Source organism: Rhagoletis pomonella, unplaced genomic scaffold (assembly GCF_013731165.1).
Source record: "Rhagoletis pomonella isolate Grant_MI unplaced genomic scaffold, Rhpom_1.0 Rhpom_scaffold_00002, whole genome shotgun sequence".
Lineage (NCBI taxonomy): Eukaryota > Metazoa > Arthropoda > Insecta > Diptera > Tephritidae > Rhagoletis > Rhagoletis pomonella.
Genome location: NW_023458556.1, coordinates 20,292,658 through 20,306,231, shown reverse-complemented (window position 1 = coordinate 20,306,231; position 13,574 = coordinate 20,292,658). Strand labels below are relative to the sequence as shown.

The 13,574-nt window shown below is 38.3% G+C and overlaps 4 protein-coding genes across 4 annotated transcripts; 3 read left to right on the top strand and 1 right to left on the bottom strand.

The window, feature by feature from the left end:
- Positions 1 to 219: 219 nt before the first annotated feature.
- On the bottom strand, positions 220 to 465 carry LOC118734481. The gene has a single exon (XM_036464200.1). The coding sequence runs from the start codon at positions 463 to 465 to the stop codon at positions 220 to 222; it is 246 nt and encodes an 81-aa protein (XP_036320093.1).
- A 102-nt stretch (positions 466 to 567) lies between these two features.
- Positions 568 to 3,712, top strand: LOC118734480 (synaptic vesicle glycoprotein 2A-like). The gene is made up of 5 exons (XM_036464199.1): positions 568 to 574; positions 643 to 1,155; positions 1,216 to 1,639; positions 2,857 to 3,086; positions 3,168 to 3,712. Exons 1-5 carry the CDS (start codon positions 568 to 570, stop codon positions 3,503 to 3,505), a joined length of 1,512 nt encoding a protein of 503 aa, XP_036320092.1. The 3' UTR covers positions 3,506 to 3,712.
- Positions 3,713 to 6,208: 2,496 nt separating this feature from the next.
- Positions 6,209 to 10,186, top strand: LOC118734479 (synaptic vesicle glycoprotein 2A-like). The gene is made up of 4 exons (XM_036464198.1): positions 6,209 to 6,251; positions 8,942 to 9,454; positions 9,525 to 9,948; positions 10,033 to 10,186. Exons 1-4 carry the CDS (start codon positions 6,209 to 6,211, stop codon positions 10,184 to 10,186), a joined length of 1,134 nt encoding a protein of 377 aa, XP_036320091.1.
- Positions 10,187 to 12,070: 1,884 nt separating this feature from the next.
- On the top strand, positions 12,071 to 12,875 carry LOC118733244. The gene is made up of 2 exons (XM_036462569.1): positions 12,071 to 12,247; positions 12,443 to 12,875. Exons 1-2 carry the CDS (start codon positions 12,091 to 12,093, stop codon positions 12,778 to 12,780), a joined length of 495 nt encoding a protein of 164 aa, XP_036318462.1. The 5' UTR covers positions 12,071 to 12,090; the 3' UTR covers positions 12,781 to 12,875.
- Positions 12,876 to 13,574: the final 699 nt, after the last annotated feature.

Genomic DNA, 13,574 nt, shown 5'->3' with positions numbered 1-13,574 from the left:
GCGGTTCCTTGCCTTCCTCCATTTCTACCCTCCCTCTCCCACTTCCGGCCTTCCTGTGTCTTTTTTCCCTCTTCCATTAAGGACACAACAATACGGCGGCTCTCTTACCTAACCTAACCTTAACTTTAAAATAAATATCGTATATTTTGTTCGATCAGTACTGTTTAAACGTAAGTTATACGGACAATAGTTTTCATTTTCATATACTAGCTTACCACGTTATGGAAACGCTTGAACTTTTTGCACAGGTTTGCCATCAATAGATATCGGGAACTTTATATGTATATCGGGCATGGTTGAGTCAAAAAACAACAAATAATAAATCGATAAAATCATACCAAGGCCACTTATACCACCGAGATAAAGGAAAAGCGAGAACCAACGAAAGAGTTTGGTGTCGAAGAAACTTGCAGTTTCCACTGTTGTTTCCGACTCCTCGTTAGCTGCCGATGCGCCGTTGTCCATTGTGTATACGAAACTGAAAATGATTTCTGTTTCTTTGCAAGCGCTTAGCTAAGTCATTTAAATCAAAAGTGTAATTTCACTTTTTGCAATGACTTAGCATAAATGCGATGCGAAATAACATTTCTATCATATTTTATGACATTTGATTGACAAATACCCTTTCGTTCTTCATTTCAGGTTTACAAAAAAATGCCGAATCCCCGGTTTACACACACAGTTTCGATGAAGCCGTAGGTTTGACGCGTGTCGGACGATTTCACTACCTGCTCATGTTGATATCCGGTTTATGCTTTATGGCTGTCATGGCTGAGACGATGGGTATTGGCATGATAATGCCATTAGTAAAATGTGAACTGGAGGCGTCGCAAGCCGAGCAGGGTCTACTCGCATCAGCGGGATTCTTCGGAATTGGGCTCAGCTCACACATGGTGGGCTTTCTGGCGGATACAGCGGGTCGCGTGCGAACGTTGCGATATTCACTGACATTGGCAGCCACGGCAACAATTATATCGGCCTTCTCCGTCAATACATGGATGCTAATCGTATTTCGTTTCCTCAATGGTTTCTTCATATCGGGCTGCCAGGCGTGTGTTTTTAGTTTGGTCGGTGAATTTCACAGCAATAAAACGCGCGTACGCTACGTGACGTTGATGGCGATTTTTCTACCGTTGGCGTTGGTATTTTTGCCAGGTGAGTTGTGGAGCTCGCAAAAGTGAACATTTTTGGCTAAAATTTTGTTACATTTTTCAGCCCTCGGTTTGGTCATTCTTCCCCTACAATTCGATAGTGTAATTTTTGGCATGCGGTTCACCTCATGGCGACTTTTCTTCCTCATTAATACAACACTGTCTTTCTCCGGACTCGCTGGGTTATGTACACTGCCCGAGACGCCGAAATATATGTTGGTGCATGGAAATCATGATGCAGCTTTAAACACTTTGCGTAGCATTTACTCAAAGAATACCGGCGACAAGCCAGAGAATTTTCCCGTGAAAAGTATTATTTTAGAGACTGGTGGCGCCGATTTGGCAAACATTCATGGTGTCGGTGATGCATTTAAAATGATTTGGAGTCAAACAATGCCACTGTTTTATAGGCAACGTTGCTTACAAACGCTTAATTTATCTTTGTCCTTGTTTGTGGTATATGGCATCTCTCAGGGACTGTTCATGTGGTAAGTGACAGTTTAATGAAAATTCGGTACTTTATATTTACCAGTTTATAAGCTAGGCAATGCCATGGGACAGTGAGTGCCTAATATTTTGGGTGAGCCATTCCCGTGCGGTGAAAAAAGGGTTAAATGAGCATATTGGGTAGTGTTATTGGAAGTCTCCTGAAGAGAACCAGCGTTTTCCGATCGAAAACTATTGATTGTCAGGAATTGCATAGCATTTCTACGAAGACTTGTTTTCCCCATATAAAATACATGGAAAACTTTGAGCGCTTTGAGCGACCTCTAAATATTTTTTGATTTCAAAACAAAAAATTGTGGTATATTTTTTCGATATAGAACAATCCTAGGGTGTGGGAGCATTAAAACCCCGACTTTACTTATTTTGAACCACCCTAATGTACGTACATACGTGAGAATTAAAAACAGGGATACCAACTGGGGTTTGGTTTCCGATTCAAAATTGGGGATTTTTTTTCAGAAATTTAGTCAAATTAGCCTTGGTAGAGTTGGCATCTCTGATGGAAAGCAATATGACTGCCAGCTAGGCTTACAAGAAAGCGAAATAAGCGCATATGAGCAGAGATTGCTGAAAGGATACCACCTAATCGTCCTTTGTCCTTTGAACAACCAAAAAAACTTTTAGCAAGGAAACTCTGAATTTTCAAATTCTACCCCATCCCTGGCTGAGCTAATGAGGATTTCTTTAGTCTAATACAGATGGAATGTAGTGGAGCTTCTGGGAATGGAATTACAACTCCTCTACTATTTATTCTCAATTCCCACTCTTGCGTCCGCGTCTTGCGGCAACCTCCCTGTGTGGAGTCTTGGGTCATGGCAGAAACAAAGTGAGCTTTAGGTGGGCACACTCTCACATACTCGGTTTAAGTGTTTAAGGATGTGCCACCAAATAATCTGTGACCCCACTGTGGAAAAATTCAGCCTAGATGACGAAATATCCGATATCGAATTTATGCTGATCGAGGAATTACCGGTCTGCATCACCAGGAGTGTGCATTATAGTGGCAGCATTTTCTTCTATCAACTGACTTGGTGGGATAAATTGCCACCTTTTTGTCTTTAATGGAAAATTATCTCTTTTTGGCATTTTTTTAACCAAAACTTTCTACAAGATTCATCCAAGATATTCTAAATCTTATGATCAGTTTTTTTCGGCTCGATATTAATCTGTCTCCCTCTCTCTTTCTTCTGTATTTCAGGTTTCCGACAATACTCAATGAACTCATTGCTAAAAACGGCCAAGGCCTTAAGGTATGTGAGATAATAGGCGGCATGGAACTCACAATAACAGAGGCGAATGCAAATGATTGTAGTGGTTCAATCGATAGTTTTATGTTTCAAGTCCTGATGATGATTGGTGGCGTTTTTATGTTAATTTTCGTCATTTTCGCTTACACCATCGACATAGTTGGCAAAGTTAATTTATTAAGTAAGTTTTTGGCAAGAAAGTTGAAAGTGATCGATTTGAAATACTAAAACACATTTATAAAATTCTAATTATCTTTTCTAGTAATATGGCTCGTCATTTGCTGCGTCTGTGCTGTCATTACACATTGGCTTTCCGAGTTTGCAGCCGTCGTTATTGCCTTGACTTTGTTAATGAGCCTTGGTAATTGCGGTGGTATTATTGGAACGCTCTCAATCGAATTCTATCCGACGGAGATCAATGCGATGGGCATGTGCTTTGCCATGATGATTGGTCGCTTAGGTTCTGTCGCAGGCGGAAATCTTATTGGCTTGTTTTTATTTAAATATTGCGACATAGTATTTTGGGCAATGGTCGGTATTATCGCAACGCTAATTGCCCTAGCAACTGTATTGCCAGAGAAGAAGCGTGAGAAGAAGTGACAAATGTTGTAACGAATTGAGCAAGTATTCGAGATTAAAATAAATAATTATTATTTACTAAAGATTTTTAAATGTGTCACTGCGAGCCAACAAAGACGATATTGGGCTACAATTTACCTCACTGAGATGATTCATATTTGAAACATCAACCATTATTCGAAAGACTTGTAGAAAATACTAATAATATACATACATATAAATAAATAATTAAATTGTAATGTAGTTATATATAATAGATGGTTATGCGGTATTCGCCAAAGAACCACATTTTCAAAATATTAATAAACGCAAGATTAAAAAAAAAAAATTATCACGGTTTGTCAATGTCAAATTCACAATAAATTGACTAGCCGTAGGTGTAATGCAAAATGCCATCTTAATAGAAACCTCATGACAACCTAAAATTTTTCTAGGGAAACTTCATATTTTTTTGTTCAAAGTCAAACCTTCTTAAGCCACTTAACCTACTTTAATTGACGGTCACAGATAGATACATTAGGGTGGTCCTTAAAAAATCAAATGAACGATTTTTTTCAGTCTCACCCCTTCAATCGGTAACACCACTGTTACAGATATCACATAGAAATTTTGGTCCCGATTGGAGTCCATTAAGGTGTGTCGCAAAGTCGCGGTAACTAGGTGACCTGCTCTCTCCTCTAAACAGAATCTAATCTAATCTAATATGGTGTATACCATATGGGTTTTCTATTCTTCTGAAAATACCCACAAAACGTGTGTTCAGTAAATAAAGAATTATCATTTGACACATTGTAAGGTAAATGTAATGTAAATTTTTTTGGGTGCAACAGAAACTAGGGAAACCGGGACCTAGAAGTTCTTTTGTATCCCTTTAATGGTTCCCAATCCTGACGGCTCAAGATGTTATTAGTCTCCTTTATTGAGATTTATATCTTTCCTAGCAAACAGGCCCGTCTAAGGCCTCCTACCTCTCTCCAGTACTTACTGAGTTCTGAGTTTAACCGCGCTTGGATTAAGAGCCTCGTGGAGGACCAACTTACAGCCAAGAGTTGGATAGCGCCTGAGAAAGTTTGGTGCTAGGTCCAAACACCGCCGCTCCTACTCTGTCCTCCATCTTTGATCCGTCTGTGTACCAGTGTACATATCTGGGATCTAGTTGAGATAAACCCTTTGACCAGACATCTTGGTCGGCAAATTCATCGAAGCTGCTGCTTGGAGAAAAATGCTCCAGTCACCGCTTAGTGCCATCCTTTTTATTTTGTTCAGACTTGAAACGGCAGTTTTTGCAGTGTTTTTGGACACAAGACTACGGAGGCATAAGTTACAATCGGACGTACTATAGTTCGGTATATCCTGTCTGTTAAAGTGCAGGTACCCACAGACGTAAAAACTGAGAACGTGTCAGCTGACATAATCTATCTTATGGAGTCTGCGTGTTAACGAAAACTCACAACCGCATGACCGTGACGTTGACATTGCTTCTCTCTCCCACTATCAACAGCAAATTTTATATGTTTCTACGACCTTCTACGGTACACTACGTACACGTAGTTAAGACCCATGTTCGATCGAAAAGTTTGCGACAGGCTCACATGGTACGGGTGGCTTTACTAGGAGTTTTATCTATATGGGATTTCCAACTTTGTCTTTAATCCAAGGTAACCCCGAGGTATTTGACTCCGTCAGAGTGTTCAAGCACTGTTTAACCAAAGGGTAACCGAGCCAAGGTTCGGCGTGTACCTTCTTGTAAAAGGTACCAGAAGAGTGCTATGCGGGTTTATGTAGAGGTGGTCAGTTTGATACCACGTGCAGAGCTGCATCCATAACGTGTAATAGAAGAGACCAGAGTAGAGGAGAAAGAACACCTCCCTGTGGGCATCCTCTTATGGCTCTGATGTTCACGGAGTTGTTGCCTAGGGACGATGCGATATCAAGGTCACAGAGCATGGAATCGATTCACCCGACAGTGGACAGTTCCATGCCTTGTTGGACCAGTGCCTTGAGACAGATTCGTAGACGGCATTTTTTAAAATCCCGCTCGATGTCCAGGAAGGCACATAAAACCACCTCAGAATCTATATATTTTCCTTTGACATGCGCAAACTGAGTGTTATGTAATGGAGTTACGTGTCTCAGTTAATCCGAAATGAGGAGGTCTAGCAGTTTTTCGACGGCTTTTAAGACTAAGCAAGTCTTCTTGGTTGAAAACAAAATGCAACATTGCTATGTTAAATTTTCGAATTACTTGAAACCAGCTGTAAGTCGCCTTGTGTACAACTCTATTTCATATGTACTTATGCTTGCCGTTAATTCGGAAGATAAATTTTTATATGTTAGTATACATACTTACATAAGTGTGTACTTATTAAATGCTTACACAGAAGTTTAAATGTGAAAGTAGTGTCGTCACTTCATTGCTCTTGCTCTTCAATTTGGGCATTAAAATGCAATGTCAGGGGTTTTAAGCTTTCAGTTGACGTGCCCTACTCAGTCGGTTCAAATATCTGGGGCATCTCGCTGGTGAATGCAATGACAGTAATTTCGTTTTAGCTCACTTAATCGTTATCTAAAATGTGCTGAGTTGTGATATAGAGTTTATGATTCACTCGATTGTCGGTTTTTGTGCACTGAATTTCGACAGATATTAAAAAATATTTATACAAGTTTTTAATAATTAATAAAAATATATTTTTCTCATAAAAACTTCAAAACATAACCAATAAAATGGATAACTCAGCGTATATAACGGAATTGGAAAATGAGTTTGGTGAGTGAATAAAAACTTTTGTTTGGTGAAATTACGGAAATTTTAACATTAGGAGCGAAACTAAAACATTGACATCTCAACATCTCCTAATATGTATACCTTTAAAAAACCAACAAAAAAGTGGTAACGCTCGTTGGAATGTGTATTTGTCTTTGGTTCAACAAAAAGTTTATTTCCCAGTCTGACCAGTCCAGTAAGTCTGCATGTAAAATACGGAAGTAGTAAGGCCCAAGTGTCCTTTTTAATGGGATATCGACCAATACGGCACCAAAATGTTGCCTTTTTCCAATATTGTACTTCATTACTATCACAGCCGTTTATGTATACGTATATATTCGCTACTGGGCCGCCATATTTCTTCCGGCCCTTGAGGCCCTACAGATGTTAAACCGGCCCTGCATATACCTAAAGTGCCGAACAAAATTACAGAAATTTTTTTGCAATATATGCAAAGTTTTTCATTCTAACTTCTTTTCGCTGAGTTTTTATAAAAATGTAGTTCATGCTACAACAAAAAATATAAAAATAACGGTGTTATTGTTTTTTTCCACACAAAAAAAAAACAAAAATGTCGAACATACTTTGTATGGAAAAAACTGCATGAAAAAAAAATTGCCAAAAATCAATGCGATTTTTTAGCAACTTCAAACTTGCACTTTGTTATATTAAAATTGTATGGGCTATAAAACTGCGTGCCTAGAATTTTTCTAAAAACTCTGATTAGTTGTTGAAAATTAGTATGCAAATTTATGGAATTTTCCTGATTTTTACAAAAACTTTAGAGATTTTATTTTTATGTTTTTTGTTGTAGTTTGAACTATATTTTTCGTAAAAAATTAGCGGAAAGAAATTAGAAAAAAACTTCGCATACATTGCAAAAAAATCTCTGTGCCAAGACTTCTGTCTCTTCTCCCTGATTATCTCTACCTTTCGTAACTAAGTATCGATATTTTGGCATGAATGGATAAGGCTTGATGCCAGGAGTTTCCGGTGAGCAAATAACATTTGAGTGGTATTGCACTTTAAACGACGATATGGAAATTTTTAGTGAAAACAAAATGATTATGTTCCTTCAGGTTCTTTACACTCATTACCTACCCACTGGGAAAAGAAGTAAGCACTTTACAAGGAAATCCATTGTTTTCTTTCTTCTTTTTGCAAAATAACGTGCCGCCGAAGTTATTTCCGAGAGCCGAACTCGTCCGAGAGACTACTCCACATTCTACGTACCTTACTTGGTAAAACGGCTCAGAAGTATGTATGTACGTATGTATGTACGTTTGAGACCAAATGCAAATTCCAAATTTCTACTTCCATTTAGAGGCCACGCTTTTGTTAAAGTAATGGTGATTCGGAAGGTAAGTGGTATGGACGGCCGTGTGAAGTGTAAGTTCTTGTTAAAGCATTATTACGCGCTCCTATTTCCTACAGGTTAGTTGCTTGGGTCATAAAAACTTTTTATCTACTACTTTATAGCACTTGGGGTAGTTGCTACTCATTGTGAAAAAAACTGATATTGTTTAATTATCTATAAAAGAGACATTTATTTAAATAAATTAAATAAGTAATTAAGAACACAAAATCCATTTTTATAACACCTGTCTACTCTTATAATAAAATGTTACTGGTTAGTTTTATAACTTAAATAAAAAGATCCAAAACGCTGGGATACGCGTGACTTTAGTAATATTTTAAAGCAATTTTGGAGTGATTTGGTTTCTCTGATCTTTTTTTTTTGAATATCCACTATTTGTTGCAAGCTGTATTTTTCTACATTTAGCAAGTAATTTATCTTACCCTGCTGAAGTCTAGAAAAAAGAAGTCTGATGAGGAGATGTGGTGATCTCCGAAATAGTGCTATAACTTCTACCGCTTAGACTTAGTTGCTTTTTCAATTTTTCCTAATAAACAATCGTGGTAATCAATAAAAATATTAAAAATTTATCTTACGTTCCCAAAAAGGACAAAAAAATCGAAAAATACTTTCGGGGACATTTCTAAGAGAACAAAACGGGAACAAAAGTCTAAAGAACTTTCTCTCGAAGAAAAATTTGGGAGGTAAAGTATCAGGAACTTTCTGTTAGAGAGCGAAACGGAAACAAATCTTCTCTGACCTATTCGCAAAGAAAGGAAGCGAGACCGAAATTTTTCACATAGCATTCCGTTAGTTTGAAATATTATGATACATCAAAAAAGAAAAGAAAAGAAGTCATCGACCTATCTCAGAAAACTTTTCAAGATCGCCCTATTGTAGAATTTTATTGAAAAACACCCTATCTCATAATTTGGTGAAGAACGCTCTATCTCAGAATTCGGTTCAAAAATGCCCTATCTCAGCTGAAAATGTATTGAAAATGTGCGGAGATGGGGCATTCTTCAATCAAATTCGGAGATAGGACGTTATTGAAAAGTTTTCTGAGATAGAGCGTTTTCGAACTGACTGCGGAGACAGATCGATGTTCCACTAAGTGTCGATATCGTCTCGGATTGCAATTTGTTTAGTCTATCGTTCGTCTTCGGCTTGATTTACGTCGATTCTATTTAGTTCGTCTCGGTTACACTTAAATCGGATAGAATTAAGTCGCCGGACTAATTTTTAAAGCATTCCAGATGAATCGTTCGTGCTGCCTATCGTTCCAGATATATAATAATGCTGAATTTTTCTATACTATTTTCATTTCTAATTTCAGTTGACCAAAAACATGCTACATCCCAGGTGTACACACACAGTTTCGACGAAGCCCTAGGACTGGCGCGTGTCGGACGCTTCCATTACATGCTAATGCTTATAAGCGGTTTATGCTTTTTGGCTGTCATGACTGAGACTTTGTGCATGGGCATGATAATTCCCTTTGTAAAATGTGATCTGGAAGCGTCAGAAGCCGAACAGGGTCTACTTGCATCGGCGGGCTTCTTCGGCATTATGCTCAGCTCACACATGGTGGGCTTCCTGGCGGATACAGCGGGTCGCGTGCGAACATTGCGATATTCATTAACATTGGCAGCCATTACAACAATTATAGCAGCCTTTTCCGTCAACTTGTGGATGTTAATCGTATTTCGCTTCCTCAACGGTTTCTTCATCTCTGGCTGTCAGGCGTGTGTCTTTAGTTTGGTCGGTGAATTTCACAGCAATAAAACGCGCGTACGCTACGTGGCGCTATTGACGATTTTTCTACCGCTGGCGTTCGTGATTTTGCCAGGTGAGTTGTGGAGAGCGCGGGAAAGTGAAAAAGTGAAAGTTTCTGGCTAAAATTTTGTTAAATTTTTCAGCCGTCGGTCTTGTCATTCTTCCCCTACAATTCGATAGTGTAATTTTTGGCATGCCGTTCTCCTCATGGCGACTTTTCTTCCTCATTAATACAACGCTGTCTTTCTTGGGACTCGCTGGATTATGTACACTGCCCGAGACGCCGAAATATATGTTGGTGCATGGAAATCATGATGCAGCTTTAAACACCTTGCGTAGCATTTACTCAAAGAATACCGGCGACAAGCCAGAGAATTTTCCGGTGAAAAGTATTCTTTTAGAGACTGGTGGTGCCGATTTGGAAAACATTCATGGTGTCAGTGATGCATTAAAAATGATTTGGAGTCAAACAGCGCCACTGTTTTATAGGAAACGTTGCTTACAAACGTTTAATATATGTTTCTCCTTGTTTGTGACATTTGGAGTATCTGAGGGACTGTTCATGTGGTAAGTGACTGGGTAACAGAAATTCGTGAATTGATATTAATCAGTTTATAATATATATATATATATATATATATTTATATATAGCTTAAATTCGGAGTGTATTTCTGCCATAAACAATATTTTTACAAAAGCCATATCCTGTACGGCGGCAGAATTGAGCTATGGGTCTCTCCGTTGGAGTGACAACATCAAGACGCATACCACAAATTTAAAATGGCGCTCGGACTGCAGTTATTGATTTTTTTTATTAAATTGTCTATTCCGTTTTGTCTAACATCCCTCGCTGAGCTTCCGACATTCGCATAAAGGCAACATTTATGAACTATCCTATATCATTATCAAGGAAGATATGCTTGGTAAACTCACTTCTTTAGTCTAATACACATGGGTTATAGTAGGGTATCTGGGAAGGAAATTACAATTCTCTACTATTCTCAATTCCGTTCGCGTTCGTGTACCCTGGACAACGCGAAGAATCATTGCTACCCTTGTAAAGCCTCGGGTCGTGGCAGAAACAGAGGGGCTTTAGAGCAGCGTACTCAATTGAAGTGCTCACTGAAATCTATAGCGTTTGTTCCCCATGCGTTGCGTCTGCAAAGTGGATGGCTCTCTGTAGTAAGTGGATCTCTATATACACGAATCGGATCTCGAAAATTGCACCAGCCTCTGCATTGGGTTTGTGACTTATGTGGCTGGTTCCATACCAAAGCAGTTGCAATGAAAAACTTCAATGAGTCTTGGATGAGGACACGACATGTTCCTGAAAGTTCCGGTCCCTTAATGGGGAATGTGCCTCCATCAGGCCAGTTGATGTCATCGGGAAAACTAAGGCTGCCATCAAGGCTAGCTAAGAAATGTAATGGACAAGAAAGAGACAAATATATGGCGTCTTGCGATGTCAACTAAAGTTACCACGGAAAGTAGCGCAAATCCGTTGTTGAATCTGTGTGAGAAGAGGCTCCGTCGCCGAGTAGTCCAGTTCACCCTGGTGGACGACGTCTACCCACATTCCGCATCAAAGCTAGATTCTTCAACATCTCCCTGACGGAAGATAAGGACGAAACGTCCAAGGACTTTTTCTATGAGCGTGAAAATCATGCTTGGCGATTTCAATGCCAAGGTGGACAAGGGAGGGATCTTTGGCGCCACTGCCAGAAATTTCAGCTTCCACGACGAAACGACCGATAGCGGTCTGAGGCTATCATGGTAATATGTAGGACTAAGTTCCAGCAAACAAAGATCCATAAAGCTACAAGGCGAAGATTTAACGGTGAGCTGTAGAGGAAAGGCTGAAGAGGAAGGCCTCCTCTACGTTGTAAAGACTAGGTGGAGAAGGACTTGGCCCCACTTGGCATTTCCAATTGGCGTAAGTTGGCACAGAAGAGAAATGACTGAGGTGCCGTTTCGGACCCAGCTAAAATCGCTTAGGCAGTTACAACGCCAATAAAGAAGACGAAAGGAAACCAAACGAAAGTCAAAAGGCATTTAAATAACAATACAAAATTAAAGTTAGGGGCCATTTAAATTTGTTGTATGCTTTTGATCAAGGTGGAAGACACCAAGAATTAAGAAAATAGGGTTTAAGCCCTCAATGAAATGCGCACTGACTCCCCAAAAAACTCTGCATTTATGTATCTCATGATTGATAAAACGATTAATTTTTTATCACAATAAAAGAAATATTCAAATTATGTTAATTTATAAATTATTGTGTTCCTGCGCAAACTTTGTACTGGAATGTCTTTAAAATCACAATGTATCAAAAGTTGTGGATAAACACTCAAAATCGGTTCCCCTTTGTATAAAGCAATCGCATTTCTGGATAGGATATTTCAGGACGAATGGATAAGGATTAAGCCAAGAGCTTGTGTCAGCAAATCCTATTTTTGGCAGCAAATGTCAGTTACGCGGTTTTGTACTTTAAACGACGATATACACACTTTAATGGAAAATTATTTCTTTGGCACTTTGCGAGAAAAATTTTCTACAAGATTCATCCAAAAATCTTATAAATTTTATGATCAGTTCGATATTAATCTGTCTCCCTCTCTCTTTCTTCTGTATTTCAGGTTTCCGACAATACTCAATGAACTCATTGCTAAAAACGGCCAAGGCCTCAAGGTATGTGAGATAATAGGCGGCATGGAACCCATTGCAACGGAGCCAAATGCAAATGATTGTAGTGGTTCAATCGATAATTTTATGTTTCAAGTCCTGATGATGGTTGGTGGCGTTTTTATTTTCGTTTTCGTCATTTTCGCTTACACCATCGACATAGTTGGCAAAGTTAATTTATTAAGTAAGTTTTTGGAAGAAAGTTATGGTGTTTTGGTATCTAAATGCGACATAAAATGTCCTTTCATTGCCCTCTTTGAACAAAAACTAAGGAGAGCACAATGAAAAGGCACCCGTTTTCGTAGAAACGAAAAAGCCATTTTTGTGCTCGATCTCAAATACTAAAACACATTTATAAAATTCTAATTATCTTTTCTAGTAATATGGCTCGTCATTTGCTGCGTCTGTGCTGTCATTACACATTGGCTTTCCGAGTTTGCAGCTGTCGTTATTGCCTTGACTTTGTTAATGAGCATTGGTAATTGCAGCGGCATCATAAGTACACTCTCGGTTGAGTTCTATCCGACGGAGATCAATGCGATGGGCATGTGCTTCGCCATGATGATTGGTCGCTTAGGTTCTGTTGCAGGCGGAAATCTTATTGGCTTGTTTTTGTTAAAATTCTGCGACATAGTATTTTGGGCTATTGTCGGTATTATCACAACGCTAATGGCCCTAGCAACTGTACTGCCAGAGAAGAAGCGTGAGAAGAAGTGACAAATGTTGTTGACGAATTGAGCAAGTATTCGAGATTAAAATAAATAATAATTATTTAGTAAAGATTTTTAAATGTGTCACTGCGAGCCAACAAAGACGATATTGGGCTAAAATTTACCTCACTGAGATGATTAAAATTTAAAGCAGCAACCATTATTCGAAAGACTTATCGAATTGTACAAAATACTGATAATTTTAGTTTGAATTTTGCAAACAACTAATTTGCAAATGTATAGAAAAAATTTTAAATTAGTAGTTTTCAAGTATTATTAGTGGTAAATTCACAAAAAATGATAAATAAATAAATATATTTGTAGCATTAAAATAGTAAGTATGTGTGTATTTTATGTGAATATACATTAGGGCGTATAACGAAAAAAGGTTTAGTGTGTGCCAGTTTTGTTTGAACACTTATCTAAATAGAGAGACAATTTTGTGTGTACTTTTTTTTTTAAGGCACCCGCTAAAACAGCTTAATACCCGTTTTGATTTATATTTTCACCAATGTTGGAAAAACCATCCTTAGCTTTTTATTTTAAAATTTTTATTTTTATACTATAAATCTAATACTCTAAATCTAAATATATCTAAATACTAAAAAAAATGTGTGGTAAATATTTTTCGCATCACTTTAAAACTCGGAGCGATAAAAATAAAAAACTATTTTACAAATATGCCACATGCAAATTCATGAGTGATCCGAGCATATGAGGAGTTTATCGTGAAGAGAATGTAAATAATGCTAGCGCTCGGAGTGCTCTTAAAGATATAACTCTTCAGAGCGAGGAGTACTT